This window comes from Manacus vitellinus, unplaced genomic scaffold (assembly GCF_001715985.3).
Source record: "Manacus vitellinus isolate BGI_N305 unplaced genomic scaffold, ASM171598v3 scaffold_10_pilon, whole genome shotgun sequence".
NCBI classification, from domain to species: domain Eukaryota; kingdom Metazoa; phylum Chordata; class Aves; order Passeriformes; family Pipridae; genus Manacus; species Manacus vitellinus.
Window position 1 is genome coordinate 5,055,444 of NW_021938838.1, and position 24,322 is coordinate 5,079,765.

General features: G+C 41.6%; 3 protein-coding genes across 3 annotated transcripts; 2 read left to right on the forward strand and 1 right to left on the reverse strand.

Moving 5' to 3' along the window:
• Positions 1-785: 785 nt before the first annotated feature.
• LOC103758728 (arylamine N-acetyltransferase, liver isozyme-like) lies at positions 786-5,360 on the forward strand. The gene is made up of 2 exons (XM_008925023.2): positions 786-878; positions 3,714-5,360. The coding sequence occupies exon 2, from the start codon at positions 3,719-3,721 to the stop codon at positions 4,610-4,612; it is 894 nt and encodes a 297-aa protein (XP_008923271.2). The 5' UTR covers positions 786-878; positions 3,714-3,718; the 3' UTR covers positions 4,613-5,360.
• An 89-nt stretch (positions 5,361-5,449) lies between these two features.
• On the forward strand, positions 5,450-10,886 carry LOC103758738 (arylamine N-acetyltransferase, pineal gland isozyme NAT-10). The gene is made up of 2 exons (XM_008925035.4): positions 5,450-6,274; positions 8,699-10,886. The coding sequence occupies exon 2, from the start codon at positions 8,704-8,706 to the stop codon at positions 9,574-9,576; it is 873 nt and encodes a 290-aa protein (XP_008923283.3). The 5' UTR covers positions 5,450-6,274; positions 8,699-8,703; the 3' UTR covers positions 9,577-10,886.
• Positions 10,887-14,888: 4,002 nt separating this feature from the next.
• Positions 14,889-23,047, reverse strand: MPHOSPH6 (M-phase phosphoprotein 6). Its single transcript, XM_018083837.3, has 5 exons — positions 22,940-23,047; positions 19,093-19,205; positions 17,439-17,529; positions 16,321-16,418; positions 14,889-15,869 (listed from the first exon to the last, which is right to left on the reverse strand). Exons 1-5 carry the CDS (start codon positions 22,988-22,990, stop codon positions 15,707-15,709), a joined length of 516 nt encoding a protein of 171 aa, XP_017939326.1. The 5' UTR covers positions 22,991-23,047; the 3' UTR covers positions 14,889-15,706.
• Positions 23,048-24,322: the final 1,275 nt, after the last annotated feature.

Below are 24,322 nucleotides of genomic sequence, written 5' to 3' on the forward strand. Positions count from 1 at the left end.
GGGAAAAAAAAAAAAAGAGGCTCTTCCTCTCCAGTTGCACTGGTTTGTTTTTTCCTTGTCACTAACTTTGGAGGCAGATCCTTAAAGGCACAGCAGGTTCAGGGAGCACAGACTTCTCTGGGAGCAGTGTCCTTGGTGCTGGAGAACAGGGCTTCTTTTTGAACCCAAGAGGATTTAAACAGCTACCTGACTTGGCAAATCTGATCTTCTTGCCTTGGGGAGGGCTGGTACCAGCCACGAGGAATATGTGTGACTAATTCAACAGCTGCCATTCCTATCAATGAAATAGTGACTTCTTGCCTTGGATAACTATCACTAGTCACTTCCAGCAGGAATCCAGACTACATGAGTGTCAACAATATAAAATCTGTATCAAAATTTGCACTATTTCTTTGCTGCTGTAGCTTGGGAGCACCCATAACGTGCCCCATGGACTGAAGCCCCTGCAGGGTCAGGGATGGGTTTATAGGTTATAACCACTTACAAAAGTTGGTCATGATACTCATACTGCTTTTTTCCTTTGTACTTCTGCAGGGCTTCAGTTCTCATTCAGTAACGTGGAAGGTTAAAATCTACTCAATACTGTAAGCAATCTGGGGGCTGGATCATTTTCAGGCCCTCCGTCATAACAAGGCTATCTACACATATGCCAGTATAAATAAACCAATAAAACAATTAGAATATAAACAGTTATAAAAGAAGAAATTCTCACCTCTTTTACTGCTGTGAATAACACTGAAAATAACACAGAGAATAACACTGTCCCTGACAGGCAGTAAAGGCAGCCTGGACCTTTAAGGGCAGCAGTTCCCAGAGCAGCTCTTCCTGGGAACTTTGGAGCAAACCAGCGTGGAAAGCCTGAGCTGACTGCCTGAGAGGTAAGCACTGAGTACCTGATCTTTAACTTCACCCTGCAGCCTTGGGTCAGCCCAGAAGTTCAGTTTGGGAAAGCCCACCCCTGTGGCTCTGCATACCATGTGCTAGGCACTGTAGGCATATTAGCAAAGCACAAATCACAGGAACACAGGGGCCAACGGTGTGTGTTGCACGGCAAGGGCGTTTTCCAAGTACAGCAATTCTTTGAGAGTTAAACTAACCCCTTTATGCTGAGCCAGCTACTGACTCACATCGTGACTTAAAAATCAAACAAATAGCACAGGCATGTGCAAGAGGATCCAGCCTTGGAAGTCCCTCATGATTTTTAGCAGAGAAGAACTGTTGCTAATACCCTAATTATGGAAGGACACAGCGATCCCCAGGGGCTCTTCCAGGCAGGCAGAACTAATGTCTGACTCTCACTACCCCCCAAGCTGCATGAATGCTGAGTGAAGCTCAGCTGCTGCACGAGCAGAAGTAAACAAGGCTGAACTGAGGCTTGGGATATTTGGCAACTCAGTTTTGGAACAAAAACTCTCCCCTGGGCGAGGGCTTGCTCACTGCTGCAGCCTCAGCGCTCGCACAGTGGGAATGGTGGTGCCAAGAAAAAAAATCTGCCCTTGGGAAGGCGAGGGAGTAAACACTGATTTATGTGGGTGCTCCCTGATGTCCCTGATGATGTAGTGCAGCTTTATTATACTTAAACCTCTTTAAGTATTCATTGAGATCAGAGCACGTTTTGTCAGCCACCAAAGGCTGTCTCTGATCCAGCCTTTACACTGATGAGGCCAGAGAAGGGGCAGCTGGGGAAACTGAGGCACAGGCCGAGAATTTCCCAAAATGTGTTTTCCTAAAGCCCCACTGCCAGCCCCCCACGGAGGCTCTCCATTGGGAGGTTGCTCATGGATAGAAGAGAGGAACTGGTTATTTGCTGAGCTCTCAATGGAGCAGTGGGAACACCCAGACCCAGGAGATGGGTTGTAGGGAGGGCATCAGGTCTTCAGCTGCTGGACCAGGGCAGGGACTCATCGGGTTTTTGCTTGAAGGCAAATTTCAATGGTATCACACCCACTAGGCTAATTAATGGATTCTCCTGGAGCCCTCTTGGTCACAGAGATTCAGCTCAACACCATCACAGGGAAAAGATGTTTCTATCTTGCTATGCAAAATTGCTGAAAGTGAGAATAGAAAGAAAAATAAACCAGAAGACCACAGGATGAACCTGCCAGCATACTTGTGCACTGTGTGTTGGGGAGGGAATAGCTTCCTACAAGTGTTTCAAAGCATATCCTGCCAGAGATGAGTGCCTTTGTCCTAAAAAAAGGGATGGAAAAAACCCATAAAATGCAGTATCAAAGAGACATTACTGTTTTTTCATGTAGCCTCCTCAGGTCCTTTTGAAATGAAAATGTTTGTTTCTTATTCCCTTATTGGGATGGGCCTCTATTCTATCATATTTTCCTGTGGCTTTGCATCAGCCAGTCTGAATCCTGATACCAGTGCAGATCAGGAGCAATACAACTAATTCATGTGAGTTGTGCTGCTGGCATCAAGGTTGGGGTTAAAGTCTGGAGATCAGGTCACCTGATGTGCTCACCTGCTGGGGCGGGGGTGTTTCCACCCATGGGTTTGAGGTGGGATTTTCACAAGCTCCCAGCACTCCCTTGAGTGCTGCCATGGTCATGGGGTCAAACTGCTGGGGGGAGCAGTTGGACCAAAGCTGAGAATAGTCACCAGAAGGGAGTTTCTTGCATCTCATCCACATCAACTGATTTTCAGAAAATCTTCCCAGAGAACACGTGATGGACTTTGAGCAAGAAATCTCAGACTTTTTAGAAATTACTACAGCCCTTAGCAGATTGTGAATTGTTCTGGAAGACAAATATCCTTCCGTGGAAAAAAAGCCAAATTAAATCTAAACTAAAGGCAAGAGAAATCCTTGCAGAGACCAGATGAGTCAGTGGGTTAGAAGTGTTACAGGGAGCCTTTTGCACCTTGACCACACAGCCAGTACCAATGACAGCATCTTTCTCATAATGAAAGGAAAGGGGATCAAAGACCTAAAGACACAAAATATTTCCAATAATTCGAGCTGAGAGAAAAGGTTTTTGTTTGTACAAGATGGTAAAAAAACCCCAAAAGATGATGAATACACCTTGTATGTATTCTTAGTAATTACCAGTTCCTCTAATCCTTAGGTTAGAAAAATTAACAGTTCCTTCCTTTCACAGCCAGGGCCAAAGCCCTGTCTAAACTCCACAGGGAAATTTAAGAGATTACGAAAACAACAATCTACTTCACATGGAAGCCTGTCTAAAATGGTGACACACTGAGATGTTAATCCCAGTTAAATGAAGCCATGAATGTAAAACCTTCTGGTTAAATTACCTGTGGGATAAAGAAAGAATTGCTTACCTGGTAAAAGAAACAGTGGGAACTTGCTGTGACTTTTATGCTGGTATGGTCTTAACAGCTTTTCTGCAAACCTGTTGTTTGCCAGTTTTAGAAAACTTGTCATGTGGGATCCTCATCTGTGGCCAGAGACTCTGTGGTATGTCTTCCCATAGGAAAGACATCCATCTGGTTTGAAGGCAACATCTGAGAGAGGGAAAGCATTATTGTCACCTACTCCCATCTTTGTCTCTTTTTCAAGAAATACAAACGGCAAAGGCAGGTCTAGCCTGCATTTGTCTCATATCAGGGGCAAAAGTTTCTTTCAAATCCTCAATAAAATGGCCCAGGCTATGTTTGCAGGCTGGTTAACCAGTGTTACAGAAATAGGAGTGAAGCCCTTGGCAGCTGCACAGCAGTAACTGGCTGTTTTTCCGCTCACACAGGCAAAATGAACATTCAGGAGTATTTCGGAAGAATATCTTACAACAAGCCCCATAAGGATGCAGACTTGCAAACCTTAAAAGCCATCTTCCAGCATCACATCCAGGCCATTCCTTTTGAGAACCTCAGCATGCATTGCGGGGAGACCATCGAACTGGATTTACAGTCCATTTACAATAAGATCGTGCGCAAGAAACGTGGTGGATGGTGCCTGGAAACCAACTACCTTTTATTTTGGGCCTTGCAAGAATTAGGGTATGACGTCTGCATTCTTGGTGGGAATAGCTATGACCCAGCAGAGAGGGCATACGCTGCTGAGATGAACCATATCCTGCTGAAGGTGGTGATCCAGGGAAATTCCTACATCGTGGATGCCGGTTTTGGTGGTGCCTACCAGATGTGGCAGCCACTGAGGCTGATTTCTGGGAAGGATCAACCCCAGGTCCCTGGAATCTTCCGCTTCGTGGAAGACAATGGCACCTGGTACTTTGAGAAAGTCAAAAGGAAGCATTATATTCCTGAGCAAAGTGAGACTCCTTACTTCACTGACACTCCAGGATTGGGGAACATCAGAAAAATACATAGATTCACTCTTGAGCCACGACATATAAATGACTTTCAGGAGTTAAACACATACCTACAAGTGTCTCCAGATAACATACTTCGGAAGAAGTCACTCTGCAGTCTCCAGACCACTGAAGGGCTCATTGGCTTAGTTGGATGGACCTTGACTGAGATGAAGTATAATTACACAGAGGACATGGACCTGGTGCACATCACAACTCTTACAGATGAAGAGCTTGAGAAGACACTGAAAGATAAATTCAATATAGTGCTAGAGAACAAACTTGTACCAGTAAATGTCCGTGGCTTGCCACCTAATTTAGTGGATAAGATCTAATTCTAGCACTGTGCTAGATGGATCAAGTATCCAATAGAAAAGTTCTAAAATTAACATTAATTACATTAATTGATTCTGAAGTTGAACTAGACACAAACCTTGGTAAATTCAAGTACCTTGCTAGTTAACTGCCTGTACTTTTTGCATAAGTTTTCTTAAGCTTCTCCCTCTTTGGAAACTAAGAGTCTTACTACCTCTGATTTGCTCATATGGAAATTGCTTTTTGACTCCTTAACATTTTGTTCCACCTCTCTGGAACTCATTTTATTGCAGGTATATTTTGCATCAAAGGAGACCAAAATGATGCAGAAGGAGAAGCTGTTACCATTTTACACAGAAGACCTCTAACCCTCTTTGCTGTTATTTCCAATCTTCTCAGCAGAGTTTTACAAATTATTCACTTCCTTTAAAAGTCTGAAAGTTGAGCTGAATTTGGCTTTCAAAGACTTACTAGAAAAAAAGAAAGGTTAAGAGTTTCTCAAAACAAGACACCATTAGGTGCTGATTAGCTTCTGATGAGATAAATGGAAAGACTTGATCCTATTCTTTTACTAGGAATTGACTTAAAGTGAGTTATTTATACAAGGGCATCTAAAACCCCTCAGAAGATGTTTAATTTTGAGCATCCCATTTTTTCTGAGTCTGATATTTCTGTGTCTCTAAATCTGAAGGAAAATTCATAGAAAGCAAGATGACTCAACAGTTCTCAAAAATCAGGCTTTTGCTATCAAACCTGGGGAAAAAAAAATCAAAGTTAGATCAGCCTTTGCAAAATATAATCTAGACTTTTAGGACCAAACCCTCTTGTGATGTCAAGAGGGCATGACAGTATTATAGATAGAAGGGCATCGGTCTTCAGCCAAGGAAAAGACTTTGATGCTTGTTTCAGTCAACCACACAAGACCCACGGAGCACCTGATGTGCCTAAAACTCAGGTGCTTTCCCAGGTGCAGCCTAATGTGCTCTTTGCCTTCCCAAAAAGGACCTGCTCTGACATTCCACCTCCATCAAATGAAGAGGGGACGTGCTTGGCAGGGAGAGAATTAAATAAGCAGCACTGCAACGCTTTAAGGATGCAGGAGGAGGAAATGCATTACTTTGTGCAAATAAGTATTTGTGGTGGTATTTGTTAGGTGTGGCAGCTCCAAAATAACTCCCTGCTGCAGCTGAAGGTTTGAACAGATTAAAAAGGGCAAAGAAGTGTCATTTTGTGCATCCATGGAGCATGGGAACACCCAGCCTGCAATGCCTCAGCAATTCAGTGGACCCACCAGGACACAGATACCATCCTCCACCACAAAGTACTGGTTTGCAAAATAACCATAATTTAATTTTAAAAAGTTACAAAGCCGTTTGCAACTGCCCACTGTAATTATTTTATCTGGAAAACAAGTTCATTCTGGTCTTAACCAGGGGAAGGCATAAACATCTACTAATAGAGAAGAAACAAAGTTTAATTTGCTCATGGATCAGTGAAGTCCAAAAATGTGCATTCGTTTTGGGTGGACTCTGCCCTTTCTTGGAATTTAAGATTCAGGAGCGAGGGCCAGCAGAGCTTAGAAAGACAACCCTCACAATCTGCATCCACTCCTGGCTTCACTGACTGTAACAAACCACCCAGAAACTGAATACCTCAATAAATAAAAAGGGATCTCTTAAGAGGTAAGTTTATTTTCTTAAAAATCCCTCCAAACAAAGCAACAAAACCCCTGCTTGCTTTATGACGGTAAAGGTCATGGGCAATAACATAAGCAATATTCTTTAGGAAAAATGTTCTAAAAATATGTGGATATAGAGCTAAAATATCACCTGCTAAATAGGAACTCTTAAAGAGGGCAAAAAAGTGACATGCAATTTCAATTCTTCTACCTTTTACTCTTCAGGAGAGGCTTCAATTGACTATGAGATATGGATTCTTTTGTTTAGATACAATACTAGATATAAATACTAGATACAAATTTAGAACTGCAACCTCTTGATGGAAGTGATGCTTTGAGATTTTTAAATTTATTTAAAAGTATTGCAAGTGCAAAGGAAGCAAAAGTGCAATCTAATAATCAATAGATTCTGCTTTATGGGAATAAAAACAACTTTAAAAAAAAATTACAAACTGCAGGTTGTGTAACCCAGAAAATCCATGTGCTGAGATATTAAGATAAAGGAAGACAAATAACATGTTTTTAACAATGGAATTGCTGACAGTGTGTATAGTCCTGGTAAGGAATATTTTTGCATGAGCACCTTCATTTGCACATTTAGAAACAGCTCTTTAAAGTTCTTCTGCTGATGTTTTTCTCTGCATAAATCACAGCCACATTTGGGGGGCTACCTTTTCAGCACCTGCCTTTGCAGTATCCTGCCCTTTCAGTACCTGCCTTTTCATCTGACCTGCTCATAATTCAAAAGAACAGTAGCTTTCATCATCTCCAGTCCAGATCTAATGCTGATCAATCACATCATGGAGCTGCAGGCAGAAATTACAAATAATATGAACTCCAGAACCAGCTTTATGCAGGTGTGATCTGTTTAGCATCCACAATAAGAGCGAGTAGGATCAGATATACTTGGATTCTGCAAATCAAAAATGCCCTGAATCATGTTATACTTAGCAAATAGTACAACAATACACTGAGATATCACTGGAAGCTAAATTCCTTTCTGCAGCAGATAAGTGTAGATTTGATGGTGCTCTCCATGCACTTTGGACAGCTGCCTCTGCACCAGCTACAGGCACAGCACGAATCTGCCACTGAGAGTCATCTTGAGAAATTCCAGCTTGCAGTAAACCTTCAATGGTTCACTGCTGAATTTATCTGAATACAATAGTCTTCCTGAGTCACTAAGACGTGTCTAAACCTCAGCTTACTGTGTATGCACAAAAGATCTCCAAGTAGCTTCGTGTGTTGGCAAGAAGCTAAAGTTTTGCACTAGTTCTGAACTGCTGAAATGCTCAGTGCTCTCTTTGCAAAGGCTCAAGCCTTCAAAACATTCTGTGCCCAGCTCCAGACCCAAGCAGATGATCTACAGTGTATTTTACAAACAGCATCTACCAGATACCTACCAAGGATCCAGCTCATGACAGTGGCCAGAGACTGTGATGGGCCATTGCAAAAGCCAGATGAATGTGAGTGGCTTTCACTGTATTAGAAGGCAGGAATGAAGCTGAGTATTTCCTCATCCAGAAATCTTGTTCATGAGGAGTCTTACCAAGGCAGGTCAGGAGTCAGCACAGGCTGAGGTTGCACTGTCTGAGGCTTGGGTAATTCTCGGTCATGCCTTCTCTGGAAGGATTAAAGTGAGTTTCAAGAAAGGCCTAGAGAGGTGTAAAACAGCCCATGTCCATTTTCAGGGCACCCTGTGAGATGCAGGGCAGATGTGCTCTTTGTCTTTGGGGTCACTCACTTCCATTAGGATTCATTATTCCAACACCAAAATGAGCTTCTACAATACTCATTTCTACAATAGACCAGATCAGTTGTCTGTGACTCTTTCAGAGGTCAGAGTTTTTCCAGTCAAAGTTATCTGAATAAAACTTGACACTTTACAAAATGTGCAGGAGTATCATCTTAACTTTTTGTAAGTGGTGGAAGAGCGACGTGCACTGAACAAGCAATTTACTGTCATGTCGATCAGTGGCAGACTCATGTAAAGAGCTCAAATTATCCTCCCTCCAGCTGGCAGACAACACTGCTTCCCCCACTGACACTCCTTGCATTGAACAGAGGATTTAAACCATTTTTCATGAACCCCTGTACGTACTCCCTAGCGTGATCTTTTATTTTTTTCTTAACCCTGCTGTTACAATGCAAATACAGCAAATCCCCATTTCACAAGCACCACATAGGAAGCTGAAAAGGCATCGGCTGTTTGCTATAGGGATGCCCCTCAGACAAAAGCAAACTCTCACATGCACTGCTCTTTGCCTGGGGAGCCATTTGATATGAATACTTGGTACCTTTAAGAGCTGCTCTGATGAGGTTCAGTAGATTAAAGCATCTTTGCTGGCAGAGCCAGGGCAGCTTTTCACAGCATCATAAATCACTGAAGTAAAGAAACCAAACCAAAACGCAATTCCTTCCTTTACAGGTGACATGAACCTTGAAGAGTATTTTGCAAGAACTGGCTATAAAGGCTCCCTTGAAAAGCAAGATTTGGAAACCTTAACTGATATATTCCAGCACCACATCCGCGCTGTTCCTTTTGAAAACCTCAGCATCCACTGCGGCGAGAAAATTACTTTGGAACTGGAGCATGTTTACAACAAAATCGTGCAGAGGAAGCGGGGAGGCTGGTGCATGGAAAACAACCAGCTGCTGGGTTGGGTCCTGAAGTGCCTGGGGTACGACACCAGCTTCCTGGGAGCATATGTGTTCAACCCCCACCAAAACACGTATGCCACCCTCATGACCCACCTCCTGGTAAAGGTAGTCATTGACGGCAAAGCCTACATCGTTGACGGAGGCTTTGGTGTGTCCTATCAGATGTGGCAGCCCATGGAGCTCGTGTCGGGGAAAGACCAGCCCCAGGCTCCTGGCGTCTTCCGCTTCACGGAAAAAAACGCCGTCTGGTACCTGGAGAAAATGAGACGGAAACAGTGTATCCCCAACCAGAACTTCTCTAATTCTGACCTGCTGGAGAAAAAAGAGTGTCGGAAGGTTTATATGTTCAGCCTTGAGCCACGGACAGTGGAAGATTTCCGTTTCCAGTGCACCTACCTTCAGACCTCTCCAGATTCCCTCTTTACAAAGAAGTCCATCTGCACCCTCCAGACCACCGACGGCTTCCGAGCACTAATTGGGTGGACGTTCACTGAGACCACGTACAACTACAAGGAAAACATGGATCTGGTGGAGTTTGTAACCCTTGAAGATGAAGAGGTGGAAAAAACCCTCAAAGAGAAATTCAACATTACCCTAGGTAGAAAACTCGTCCCAATTAATGTTAAAGGATCTTACACAATCTAGATGATCAGGAAAACCTACAACAATGCTACGTAGGTACAGTACCTTCCACTGTCTGTGCAATCCCTTCTGCAAGGCTATGGGATTCATTTACAGGTGGCTGAAAGACAAATACATTAATATGGGATTAAAGTGAATTTCACTTCGGGAAAAATTAGGAATTTAAGACTCTTGAGTCAGTCAGTCAGAATTATTTGCTGCGAGATGACTGCCGTTCAATTTTTGGCACAAACGTAGGATCTGATTTGAATCTGGTTATAAGCTTGGGTAAGAAATATGTCTGGGGTATATTGGACTGCCTGTAGCACACAAATAGGAGTATGGATTATTGATTGTGATGTGCTGCCAACACATTTTCTGTGGTTATTATAGGGAGACAAGTCATCTGTGAGCATTTAGACAATGAAGTACACATTTAAAACTTCATTTTTCATAAGATCCAACCACTCACCACTCATGTCATTTCTCTACCTTTGTCATCTTTGAAAGGAGCATTGGGAGGCATAATTCTTTCGCCATCATCCTTAGACAAAACATAGTACAAAATGAAAATTATCATCATGTGCATCCTTTTGCCCATTACTGCAGTAAACTAAACTACCAAAAAGTAACTTTTGGTATGTACAGATTTTTCTGGTGATGAAAATTCTATATATTGCAGTGTTATTGTGGCTGATGGGCTCTAAGGAGACAACTACAAGCTTTGCTTCTGATAAGTAATCATCCTATAAATGGTGATTAAACGTCACAGCTGGCTTAGATTTACTTTTGTCCCAAAAGGGGTAGAAATGTTGTATTTTTAGTATTTCATTTTATTTGTACAACAAAGGTAGAACAATGAAGCTAAGCCCACTATATCCTTAATTCTCTACTCTCTGTGTATAGCAAACATAGGAGTCCATGTAGCTGTCCTGCATGGGAACTGCTTAGCACAGGAGCTTAAATGTCACAAGGGAGTTTGCTCATCTGTATCAAAGTGAAAACAAAACCAGGAGCCAGCCAAATCTAAAAGAAACTCTTTCTTCTGAATTATTTCACAATCATGTTTCCTCATTTTTTAAAAAATATTGTTCCTCCTACCATGCTTCTCTGCAAAAAGCCCAACCAAGGGGAAACATTCTTAAATACATACAAAAATAGCAGAAGCAGTGAAAAACGCTCTTTCTCCCCAGTCTATGATAAGCCTGAGTATTGGTCAAATGTTGATTCCTCCCACTGATAGTGTATTTTTGCTCAAAGGCATCACCTGATCGTTAATCTCACAAATGCTGTAAAGTGTATACTAGAAAATAAATAAAAGGAGAATAAAACCATTAAGAGTTGTTTTAAGTACAGCTGCCGCCAGCTGCATGACTCCTGCACACACCATCTGCTAAGAGGGGTCTGTTCACTCCTGATACCGACCTGCAACCCTTCCCACCTCAAACTTCCTCGGATCATTAAGGTTGGAAAAGACCTTTACAATCATCAAGTCCAATCCTCAAACCCAGCACCAGGTTCACCATTAAACCCTGATCTCAAGTGCCACATCCACATGTTTTTTGAACTCTTCCAGGGATGGTGACTCCACCACTTCCCTGGGCAGACTGTTCCAATCCTTTACGACCGTGGTGGCAGCTGATGGCCTGGGTGCACTTGTCATTGCCCAGGGATGAGGAACTGAGGACCAAGTAAGAGGTGATAGGGGCCACAGAGATCTTACTGAGGTGAGAACACAGCTTTTCTATTAATAATGAAACTATGGGATTTGTTTGGTAATTTGTATTCATATTATTCTCTTATATTAAGGTCCCATTAAGGAGGTTTACCCTTTTCTAAGTGATTGATAATTACAAGGTGTTCCCTGAGACGTCAGGGAACATTACAAGCTTCAAAACACTCACCACCTCCATTCTAACCGATGGAAATTCCCATCTGCACTCACCCAGGTAACCAAACCATATTTCTGTATGCAGTGAACTACAGCTGTTTTCTGGTGCTGCTCCCTCTTGAGGACAGTCATTAACAGAGTGGTTATTCTGCCTCCCAGCTTCTCTAGAGGTGTTCCTGCTTTTGCTCCCAGATAATTGCTTGGGTTGTGATAATACAAAGGTTTCTTGAGCAGAGGTCTGTGGACTAATATCAGCATTTTTAACTGTGCCTCCAATAATGGGATTCAACTCCCTTCTGCTGTTCAGTTCATATTAAAAATCTATGGTGACTGAAGCTTCAACCCTCTCCTTGACTGTTGATAACCACTCTGAGTGGGATTTCTCCTCTTGATATGACAATTATAACCAGGTCCTCACTGTGCAACATCAAATCACACAAATAAATGCCAACATATACAGCTAAGAAACAGGTTCACAGTTTAACCAAAGCTGCCCACAAGCTGAGGAAAGCAGGTTATTGAGGTGTGAATGCCAGACCCAAAGTGCCTCAAAGGTGTGAGATGAGAATGTCATAAAACCAAACAAACCCAAACAAACCCGGGGGGCTCATGCTGGGGTCCCATTAGCAAGGCATTATTGTACAAGCTGATGTTATCCCATCCTGAAAAGAAACACTCAATCCTTAAAACATCAGCTCTCACAGAAACTTGCATTCACATGCGGAAGGAACTGTGGGATGTGTTACATCTTTCACTACCACTCTGCTTTATTAACACTCTCTGAGAAGGGTTTAATAAGAGCCTAAATGATTTTGCAGTTTTAGTTGTGGACTGTTGTTGAAATGAAGCAAAACAAATGCTTAGAAACCTCCCCTGTGCCCCCAGACTTGTCTAATTCCAAATACAATTTAAAAGTATGGTATTCCAATTAAGAGAAAGACAAGACAATTTCTTTTCTAAGTCTGAATGCTGGATTAAGTCCCAGAATCCCAGCCCAGCTGCCCATTACACACACACGCAGTGCCCAGTGGCAATGACAGCCATTGTAGCATTGCATAATGGAGTGTTTGATTAGAAAACAAGACACAGGACAGAAGAAACACGGTTCAAACTCCATGGCACCGCTGAACATCCTGCCCCTCCCCAAAGAACCAAAGTTTAATCAGCTCATGCATTACTAAAGGGAGGACACAGGATGGCTCACTTCAGTTGGACTCTGGTCCTGGACTTTTTAAGATCCAACACTAAGCAGAATAAAAGTAAAATGAGAAACATCAGCAAGAAAGACAACGTTTTACTGTTCAGTACTTCCATGGTTCCAACCCCAGAAATAAACACCATGAGCCTGCCAAAGGACCAAACTTCACCTGTCAAGGGACAGACAACACTGTGAGCACCAACTACACCCACACTTTGCTTTGTTCACCCCAACAGGTACCTCAGTGTCACAGGCACAAACACTTCTGGTGCCTGGTAACACTTTCCCAGCTACATTTTGCAGGGAGCCACTTTCCTTCATAAAAACACTACTTACCCAACTTTTGTTCTCACTTTTCATTTAGAAACGTGACCACGTGGGAAGGTTCTACAGCTTAGGAACTTGCACATGAAAATGCATTTGAGTCTGTGTCAGAGCCAAGAAAGCTGGAATTACTGTAGGTTCTCTTTATGAATATTTCACTGCTACACTTACATCTTTATCAAGAGTACTTAAGCACAGATTTTGTACAGCAGAATGTTTCCACCTTGGGTAGGAAGCTAGAGTCAGACTTATATAAATACATATATATATGTATTTATACAATTGGAAATGTATTTCAGAAGATCCCATTATAATACACCTGTTTGTAACTTTGGGCACCTAAAGTACATTTCAAGTCATGTAGGGCTGATTTTTGGTTTTGTCTTGCTCCCAATAGTGCACTGTGGATGGTGTTTTTAAAGGCACATTTTACAAACTCCCCATGAATAAAAGATTGTGCTAAAAATGAGTAGCTGCTCTTACTGTAGCGTTTCAGTAGCTCACTGAGCCACCAGCTAAATGTGAACAGCAAAGCCCCCAGATTTAAAGACAATAAACTGAAATCTACCATTTCTTCACAGTTGGTGCTGAACATATTTAGGAAACAGCAGAACTACCCTCCCCCTCTCCTGATTCCAAAATCATGGATTTTCTGGGAAGCCGTTTAGTGTTCACTCACGTGCTTATTCAGGCACCGTGCCACTCACCTTTCCAGCTACCCCTAGGGAAATGACAGGAAATTAAGGACCAACATATGGCAGAATGCCCTTTAAGTGCTCATAATTACCCCCCATTGGACTGGACAGGATGCTGCAATCCAGGAGAGCTCTTTGCACCAAGCCTTGGCAAAGGCAGACTTCACGTGGAGTTCATCTGAGCCACTGCTGTTATCAAAATAACCCAAAAACTCCTTTATGTTGCACCACCAGGAACTTCCCCAGTGCCTTGTCTCTCAGGACATACACTCACAGTGACATCTCCTGGTTGGTGGTGGTTCACTAGAACATAGTTTACCCCTCAACTATCCAGCACAGCCATGCAGAAATTCACTCTCCATTCAAGAAATGATTCCTCTCTCTCTCTGAGCACATTTTCCTACTAATAAGCAAGAAAGAATAATGGGATATATTCCAAGTTTTTCTTGTGACGACCAACAATAAATCATTTGTTAGCTCAGGTCACATCTTGCATGGGAAGAAAAATGTCTTGCCATCATTAACTTCTTTTCAGCTAGCAATAATATATGATCAGGTTTTAAGTAATTGAACCAGTAGCATTTAATTAGCTCCGAAAAACTATCTCAGATCATGAATCACAGCCTTTCCACCTGTATGAGGTCCCCTTTCTAGGTTAAAAGTATATTTCTCTTGCCATGTGTGATCCATCTTGAATATCTAATGAGGTGCTCCTGATATATAGATTATAGTTCATATATCACATGCAAAATACAGCAGGACACGGTGTCTCCTTCCTTAAATAATTGAGTTTCGTGTCCTGCTTCACTGAGCTGCTAAAAAAAGAAGAAAAAAAAAAAAAAGCCTCTTGTGTCCATGACAGAATGGCCACTCCTCACTTCAGTTTAACCCATTCCTCTTTCTCCACAGAGTCAGCATTAAGGATGAGTAACTCAGACATCCTGAGCAAATGCAGTAATAGCAATATTTTATGCTGAAAGGCATTTCACAGACAACTGCTATTATTTTAGGCAAGACCATGCTGACATTTTTCAGAGCACTGACTGACCAAAGGACATGATGTTTCCTCCTACTATTACTTCAGATGGCTTCATCACATGCTGAACAAATCAGTGCACTCAACTAGTATTTGGGACATCTGTGGCCAGCACAAAACAGGATCACTTCTTATATCAGACTGTATTAAGCATCTTTTTTTTTTTACATTAAATAAGCTAAACCACAATCATAAACCACAAAAAAAATCACAGTTTTTATTCAGCTTTCAAGCATGTTTCTGAAGCCGTTATTACGCTTTTATGACAAGACTTGGATAATTATAAGATTGGATTTTTTTTGTTGAAAAAGAGGCAAGATGAGCAAACTTCTTTTGGAAGACAGAAACTAAGACTCACAATCTGCTCAAATGTCAAGTTGTAAACGTTGCCCAATATTTGGCTTGCTCTATAAAAAAAAAGTTGCACTACAAAATCCTCTATTTTAAATAAACTTTATAAAAAATAAAATTCAATAAAGTGGATTTTATCTCTCTGTTCTTCTCCCATCTTATTTTTAGCACAGTAAAAAACCAAAAATAAATCACAAGACAAACATGCTTCTGCTGACTTTTTTCAATTTGAAGACAGCAAAAGTTTTCATTTTCATAATAAAGAAAGCAGGGGAAGCTGAGCTGCCTTACTGAATTGGACACAGCTCATCTTTACTCTGAATACTTCTTTCAGATGTTATCTTAAATTGTAAAAAACATGGCTCTCCATTGCATGTGACACTTGATCTAGTTATGCACAACATTTAAAGAGACTGGTGGGATTAGTGCCCCACGTTAAAAGCTGCTGAGGGAGGAAAGGATGTATGACATCCATCATAGACACATCCACTTTGAAAAATGTCTGTCGTGGATGGCTGAAATTTCAGTGAGAACAGAACAGATTTACAAATCCACCCTTTACATTAAATAGCAAAATCTCCAAACAGTCTCCAGTCCGTGATACTCTGTTTGGTAGGCAATAGGTAACATTTCTATTGGCTCCACTTGTGCAGTTGACATTAATCCTGAGGTTTTAAGAACATTTTCTTAGCTTTTTTCCTAGGTATTATGGTACTATTCCTATCTTCATCAACTTCCTCATCTTCATCATCATCCTTGAGTACACGTTGGTCTCTCTTTCTCAAAAATTTCTTCCCTATTGTTCCCACTAATGTTTCGTATCTGGAAAGAGAATAAAAAATTTTACACCTTTTATTAAAATCAGAAAAAAAATATTCAATGGAACAAATCAGAAATCTAATCAACAATTTAAGTGGTGTAAAAAACCTGGTCATTAGAAGCCTGAGAAGCACAAGTATTACATGAGGGCTTATTAGATTATTCATTCTGACAATCTGAATTGTTAGCAATTGGTAACAAGGAGGAAAGTAGCATAAAATACCTGGATATCAAAGGGCAGAAGTTATTTTATCCCCAAAAGTGATGGAGATTCCACTGAAAATAAATCAGCATTCCTGGAAACTCAGTTCTGTACAGTCTGGGTTTTTTTTTTTTTTTTTTTTGTTTGTTTTTATTTTGTTTGTTAGTTTCTTGGGTTTTATTTCCCCACACATAATACAGTAACATATCACATTCCCAGCTAGTGTTCATTATGTCATAAAATATAACTTACCTTCTGGCCATTTCTTCATCTGACACATCAGCTTCCATTTTATCATCCACTTCAATTTCTTCTTCCTTGCACTTGGAGTTCATTTGGATCATTAACTTCTGAAAATGAAGTAAGAAACATCTTAAATATGTAACCATGTCACAGTGGCAACTGTGCTGAAATTCACCGGTAGGAGAAACACACAAAAGGCAAGAATCAAATTTAATAATTATTTGCTGTGCCTGGCCAGGTTTAAGCATATTGTAATGAAAACTCATGAAGAAAAGGCAACGTGCCTGTCTCTTGCTAAGCTGAGCTTACAGTTTGCCTTTGGGAAAAGAGACCACACAGAGAGAGTGTTTTCAGTGTATTGTGATACTCAAACATCCTAAGGGGCACTCCAAACATCTTCAGGAGACCAGAGAATTAGACCATAATTAATTTTTCATTGTGAAGTTACCACATAGTCCTTGAAATAGTTTTGTTAAGAGGGAAGAATATCTGCAAGGATTCACAGTTAAAGCCAGGAAGCAATCAGATGCTGAGTCACAGGGACAGCAAGTTCAAAATAACTAAAAGAATCCCCTAGTAAATCATCTTGCATAGCCTTCTGCAAACCTCTTAGTCTTTACACCTTCATCCTCTTGCTTCAGTTCAGGGGTAATCTTTTTATTACTGTCCCTGTGCAGTTCTATCAGGGTGAATCATGCCAGAAAGAAATTAAAGACTCTCTTTCCCAGCACTTTTACTTTGGAATTTTAAGACCTCACACAAGTAAGCGTTGAATAAATAGGGCTGAATGTTTGTAGGTTGGACTCTGCATTAAATGTCAGGAGGAAAAGTGAGCTTTTGTTTTGGTGAGCAGCATGTGGGATGGTTTCCTCACTTCAGGGAGAGAAAATCTGCAGGAGTCATGCAATTACTGACTACCAGCACAGGGAGATAAAAAGCTTCTATTTACCAGATGCTGCATTGATCCAACATTTTGGATTGAATCACGGAGTTCCTGCACATGAGAGGATTTATGGAAGGTGCTGCAAAGGCCAAACAGGATGCAGTGTGAACACTCAAATCCCCACCCCCAAGGGCTTTTCAATCCTAATGCGAGACCACCTCAAACCAGGACATTTAAACAGTACCTCAATTTCTGGATTGAATCCTTTGAAGGACATTCTGCCATAAACCAGATCCTCACACCGCACAAAGCTTCTCTCTTCAATTATACAGCTCCTGCACGAAACCCCAAACCCAGTATTTTGTCAAAAGGTGCACTTTAAAATAATCAAATTAAACAAATGCAAAAAGGATTTGCTGCCTTCCCCCCCACACAAATAAACAAAACCACAGTGTATTTTATACCATCAACCACTTTCCGAAGCTTAATTGCTCTGATAAATCTGTCACTACAAGGAGCTTGGAGTGCAAAGGAAGACTTTTTGCCAGCAAGACTGTGCCAGTTCCACATGCAAAATTAACTCTCCTGACAAAAAGCACTCTTTGCTGATATGATTCCACCTACATTAATACTTTTGCCAGAATAAAAATACCACATAAATATCACTCTCCAGGTGGCATTACTATACTAGCAAAAGCTTCTAATTAATTTTTCATTGTGCTGTTAGACCTGGCATTAGTTTGAGTCTGCCAGGACATAAAACACTGTGTCATTCTCTGTTCAGCAGGGACAGATTTCCCCCTTCTCTCTCCTTTTTTCCCTCCTCTAATGAGCATGGAGTGAGAAAAGAAACATGACCCTGAGGTGTTCACAATACACGTGCTAGATAAAAGTATTTCCATTAATTGTTCCTTCCTTCTTTTCCTCACACACGTATGTACCTGTTCCCTCATCCTCTTCATCTCCCATGTGAAACAAACTCTCAGGACCATAGGAAGAGATTAAGCTCATTCTCCTACCTCAAGGCAGTATCAGTTAAACATGTACCAGGAGCAGCAGAGGTCCACCTAACCTGTCCTCAAAAGACTTCCAATGAGGAAGAATCCAGTGTCTCCTCAGGCAATCTATTCCAGAGCTTCAATAGCCTTATTGTTAGAAAAATTCTCCCAATGTCCAGCTTGAACCTGCCTTGCTGCAACTGAAGCTCAAATACCTTTTTGTCATATCCAGCGAGAGCAATGGAAAAGAGTTTATCAATGACCTTATTCAGCTACAGTTAATTCCTTGGGTCCCAGCTTTTTCAAAATTATGTATGTTCTCCCTCAATGGAATTTTTTTACACTTGTGAAAGGATGAAACCCAAGCAGTTTTAAAAGTGGTTTTCCTGCTATTTAAAGCATGTTTCTAAAGAGTAGGACATTTTCTTCCTTGTTAGTTAAGCCTTCCTTTCTTTTTGCCATTATCTCTCCTGTTTCAAAAACAGGATTTGAAGTGAGCTGGACACAAGAAGACAGAACTGTCCTGAATGAACTTAACCGTGTGACTGGAGCTGAATTTACAAACACAAAGTTTCAAACTTCTTTTTTTCAAATGAAGGGAAAAAGCAGCAGTGAATGAATAGGTCTCTGATTGAAAGAAACTAATTATATGCATCTAGAACAATGTGTGAGTGAAAGAAAACAACACACACAAGAATTGAAAGTAGGTCAAACTACACTAGGCAACCTTGAGAACAGCCCTGAAAGTAAGTAATAAAGTTGTAATGCCAGTCTCTTACTAGTTTGGCTTCTGTTAACTGTTCATTAGCAATATTTATTTTATAGAAAAAAATACGAATATACTATTTCCATTTCAAAACAATCCAATGATGATAAGAAGTACAAAAGGTTACAGCTTACTCTTTTTCCTTTAGATCTGGTACATCAAGATACCAGTGTTCATCGCTAATTATCTTCTTTTCTTCCTCTTCAAGTTGTTTTTTAGTTTGTGAATCCAAACCCCTTTGCATGAACTACAAAAAAAGACACATAAACACACAGCGTCAGTTTTTTTCATCATGAGTATGTTCTGAACATGCAATAATTACATGATGGCAATTATCCATTACATAACATTTAGCAGTTGATAAAAAGTAAGTGCTTTTTTAATTTTTCTCTGAGTTTGGTCTAAGTCTGGGCAAACAGGCCATGGAAAATTAAACAGCTGCTGATCGCAGCAAGTCAACAGTGAGTCACATCCGTACTTACACATAAAGAAACATCTTTCCTGGTTAGTTTTGATGGATTTGAGTTGTCACAACTCTGTAACTTTGCTAAGGTTTTTCTAATGTTTCAACAAAGGCCAAAGAGAACATAATGGTGTTGAAGTTATTGCTGCACATCAGAAGCCAACTCCACCCACACAACTCAGAGCTAGAGGTAGGTCATACCAGGCTGTCCTTTTTTTTGAAACACCTGTACTTTTAACCATCCTCTTCTTTTCTCAGACTTAATTTAATGAACTGGATTGCATTTGTAGCTCTGAAGGCGCAAATCTGCTTTTGAAAGTGGAAAAAAAGTAACTGAGACTTTGAAACCAGACTATGAAAAAAAGTCTTCTGCGTCCAGCTGTGCTAAAGGATGATGTTACCAGCTCTTCACTTCTCACTGATGACCCACCAAAGCACCAGTTGAGTGGTGTATATATAAGCACCTGTGAACACACTGCAGGAACAGTCTGCCAAAATAGCTGAGACCAATAATTAAGTTTAGGGCAAGACTGCTACTTTTGCCTAATACAAGGACATTGCTGTCAATCCCTTCCTCGGTGATAACCCCTGTCAGAGGATGGGAACAGGCAGGGAGGGACAGTAACCTCACAACAGCTGGGAGTAGAAGACATCTGTCACAGCCTTTGGAAAAGTGCTGAGAGCACAGAACTACACACCTGAGGTCTGTGAAACATCACTGTAATTTCCATTTGTCTCAAGCCAGGTGCCCTGAACTGAGTGACAATTAAGTTTCAACAATGTCAAAGAAACAAGTTGGAAAAAATAGAACTCTTCACAATGTTACAGAAATACTCCCTGTATTGCCACACCCCTAGAAGCTGGGACCTCCCTTAGGATCTACAGAAAATGTTTGAGTAACTGTACCTGTCACAGGTCTACATTTATAGGAATGTAATTCTCAGATTGAGTACAGTTTACATGCAGTCCTATAAGAACTGTTTTGTGGCTATCAAAGCATACCTGTATGTGCACCACTGCAGAGGAATCTTATGTCAATTAATTTTACCCCTCTCATTTAGAGCTGCACCATTGTTATGTTCAGATAAGCCTGCAGGCTAACAGGTAACATGTCAGTGGGAACACTACACTTGAACATAGTTTAGGTCCCAGCTAAAATGGGCTTGGTTGGAGAAAAAGCCCCAGAATGCATCACAAAACACTTTCCTCCCACAAAACCCTGCACTGCTGAGTTTATTTAAAATATATAGGTAATACAGATGTGTAATATATGTATTATATATGCCCCACACATCTTTTCAGTCCTTACAAAATGCCCAAGCTAACCAAACCAAACTCTGAAGTAAAAGCCAGTAGAGCTAGTGTCTCATTTTGCATTTATATTTCTATTTGCATCCACTGTGCAAGATCTTTAATGCAAGAAAAATTGACTTTTGCTTTCTGAGTCGATTCAGAATATGTCAAAGCTTTCCAATTAAAATTACAGTATCTTCTCAAGGAAAATAAGTGAATCTATCATGTGGAAAACCACATTGCTCAAGGAAATTGGTTAGCCAGTCAGAAATCTCAACAGGAGAAATTCTGCTACAAGCACCCAATTAAATAATCATTTCACATTACATTTTAAAGATTATGTTCCTAAAGATTGCTACAGGAATAACTAGATAAAAATTATGTAGTCACGTTTATCTAAAAAGTAAACACACAGAGATGAATTAAATATATAGTCATTGTGGTAGACACAAAGTCAGTAACTGAGTGGTTGGTTGGATTAGTTTCCCTAAGCAACAGGACCTGGATCAAATGGTGTAAGATGTAAAAGTGGGAGCCATCCTTATGTGGTGGGTACCTGTGGCCCAATCCTTAGTGCAAATGGTCCTCACAACACTACCACTGACCACATGTCACCTCTGGGTGCCACTTCACCCATGGTAGCAGTACCTGCAGAGGCAGCTGCTAAAGGCTTAATTAAAACATTTGTAAACAAGAAGATCTGCACAAGGAAAGTGCTAAATGCAGGGTCTGTCTATGACCTTTTCAAAACCTACTCATCTCTTCAAAGCTGGTTACTCCTGCCCAGACTGTAAACCTAAAAATGTCACAGGCTGGTTCTTCACAGCCTTTCATGGAAGAAAGTCTAAAAACCTGCTTTTGAAATCTCCAGGGGGTTAATAAAGGAGAGGAGCAACAGGAGTAAAAATTTTAAGGAGAGTATTATATAAAAATAAGAAAAAGTAATGATGCTGCAATCCAGGTTATGAGTCTGAGTGTCACACTATTGGCTAACTCAACATCTACTCTCTTCTGAGAGGAGGCAAGATGTGTTCCATCCCCTCTGCGTACAAGTTTTCATCTTTCATGAGTGGCAGCATCTATTAATTGGGGTAAATATTCCATCATTTTACTGCAACAGAGTACACTTTATGTTAAAGATTGAACTGATGTTAGCCAAACTCTTTTCAGCTAGAATGTGAAATACAGCCCCATATATATATGTGGGGGGGAAAAAATGGTTAAATAAAACCCCACAAAAAACACCACTACAAGCAAAAAGGCACAAAGGCCCCATCATATTCAGTTATAAAAATTGAATGGATATTAACAAAAAAAATAAATAATGGGAACTCCAATTTTACCGGTTGTTTTCCAGCAATAAAGAACTATCAATCACAGGGGAATGTACTCTACTGAATTAGGAATTGTAGTATGCCATGTGAAGCAGAATCCATTAGCCAGCAAGCAGAGACTAATTTCACATTGGTGACACGAGATTCACAATTCCAAGAGTAAGAGGCACGACAGGATGTTACCAAGCTCCCTGACATTTATAAATCGGGAAAGGAGGTTAACGCTGCCATTCAGGCTGGGGATTTCATTAGCCAGCTATGTAAACAGTGAGAAAAATGGACACAAGAAAAAGAAAAAAGAAACTTCCCCCGCTCTGTATTAAGGGCCCCACCCCCAAGTAAAGCAACCAGTATTAGCATTTTAATTTCCACGTGGTGGTGGGGCAAGTCTTATAATTTATATTCACAAAAAGCAACCCAGAGGAGCCAGATGGAAGAAAAGCTCCCTCGAAAGGGGCACTGCAGTTGGCTCCTGAAGAGGCACTTTCGCTGGAATCACGAAGCTGCTCTGCCGGACCGAACCCCGCAGTTTATAACCCCCTGAGAGCGTTTAAAGCAGCGAGCTCTTGCTGGGGAAGCTGGAGAGGAGCAGCCCAGAATCCTGGGGAGGTGTGGGGGGGGGCAGGGCCCGGTCACCATCGATAAACTGGATTTCAAACGTGGAGGCACCGATGGCTGCCTGGCACAGCCGGGGCTGGGCACGGGAAATGCTCCAAACCAGGGCACTTCGCCCGGGGGACACCCACCCACCCACCTCCTCCCCGGGGCCGCCGCCGACCACCGGCTGCCGGCACAGCCCGCCCCGGCCGGGCGGCCCCATCCTGCCGCTCCCAGCCTCCCCTCACCCCCGCGCGGGGCTCAGGCACCCCCTGCCCCCGCTTCCCCCCTCACCTTCATGCGCAGCAGGTTCTTGGACAGCTTGGACTTCACCTCGGCGGCCATGGCGGCCCGCAGGCCGCGGCGGATCCCGCGCTCGCGTAGCGCCCAGGTCCGCGGCAGGGCGGGGGGAGCGGGGAGCTCCACCTCCGGCCGGGGAGCGGGGCCTGCCTACGGCACGGGGGAGGCACAAACAGCCGTAAAAGGGACAACTTTGCGGCTGTGTGGGGTGAGGGACACCCGGGGGTGTGAGCGGGACGTAAATGCGCCCCGGTGTGAATTGGTGAATTAGAAAGGAAACCCCGATGTGTTTTCTCAACGCTTGTGGTGCTGCCAGTTTATGGCTTCACCCATGATTTTCTGATACTTCAAAGAGAAGGAAAAAGAGTATATAAGGTCAATCTTGCATTGGCATTTGGAGACTGCTCGACTTCTTTAGCTTTCGTTTTTTTACAATCAGCACCGGCTTTGACTTGCAATAAAATCCCACCAATCACAAAGTGGTCAAATGCGATTAAAACTGGAAAGCACATAAATTCAAAGATATTATAAATCGCCTCAAAGCTTTGTTAGCCCTGAATCATGATCTGTGAATTCACTGTCTTTGGGCTGCCGGGCTGGGCCCTGGGAGCCGAGGAGGAAATCCTGATAGGAAATTACCTGCTGACTCCCAGTCACAAGCAGGGTACCACAATTTCTCTACATACACTCATAAATCAGATTTCTGACGCCTGTTTTGACATTTGGCACATGAACTGGGTGATAGAGCTATAAGAGTGAGGGTTCAGTGTTCAAAACTTTAATGAACTGGTGTGCTCCAAAAGACAATCTAGGGAGAAGAGTTCCTGTATTTGCAAGATGTAGGTCAAAAGCTTGAGGAACTCTGTCAAGATTTATGTTCTAATAGAGTCCACAGAAAGGTATAATGAAGGGCAAAACCTGATTGCAGAGGGAAAGAAGGAAGAATTATCCCCATGCAGACATCCTTATTATACAGTTAAGCTCGGTGGGTTAAAATGACCAGAAATGTGAGTGAAACATGAGTAAAAAATGCTTCAAGGCAAAGTCATAACACTGCAAGAAAATATTTAATTTTCATATAGGGAAGGCATCTTCATTCCCAGGCTCTGTAAATGAGTTGAAGCTGCTCTGAAATTCAAGGCCCCAGTGAGAAAGTGTCTTTGTGTGTGTGGGAACTATCCTGTTTAGCTCCTTCTCTGTTCCCTTTCTCATTAACAGCTATCAACCCTTCCCAACAAAAGAAAGCTAGAAAGAAATTTGCCGTTTTCTGAATACAAATGTTCTTCAGAGAATGAGTATGTTTGAATCTTAGTGAACAAACCAATAGGGAAAAGCTGTTAATTATTATAATGGCACAGTACAGTCATAATCTGTCCA

What these genes read in the sequence shown, in the direction of transcription:
- LOC103758728 (XM_008925023.2), top strand. Translation starts at nt 3,719, where the DNA reads ATGAACATTCAGGAGTATTTCGGAAGAATATCTTACAACAAGCCCCAT.
- LOC103758738 (XM_008925035.4), top strand. Translation starts at nt 8,704, where the DNA reads ATGAACCTTGAAGAGTATTTTGCAAGAACTGGCTATAAAGGCTCCCTT.
- MPHOSPH6 (XM_018083837.3), bottom strand. Translation starts at nt 22,990, where the DNA reads ATGGCCGCCGAGGTGAAGTCCAAGCTGTCCAAGAACCTGCTGCGCATG. An exon ending in AGAACCTGCTGCGCATGAAG is followed by an intron (nt 19,206 to 22,939) that starts GTGAGGGGGGAA and finishes CTTTTTTTGTAG; the next exon opens with TTCATGCAAAGGGGTTTGGA. An exon ending in GATTCAATCCAGAAATTGAG is followed by an intron (nt 16,419 to 17,438) that starts GTACTGTTTAAA and finishes CTTCATTTTCAG; the next exon opens with AAGTTAATGATCCAAATGAA.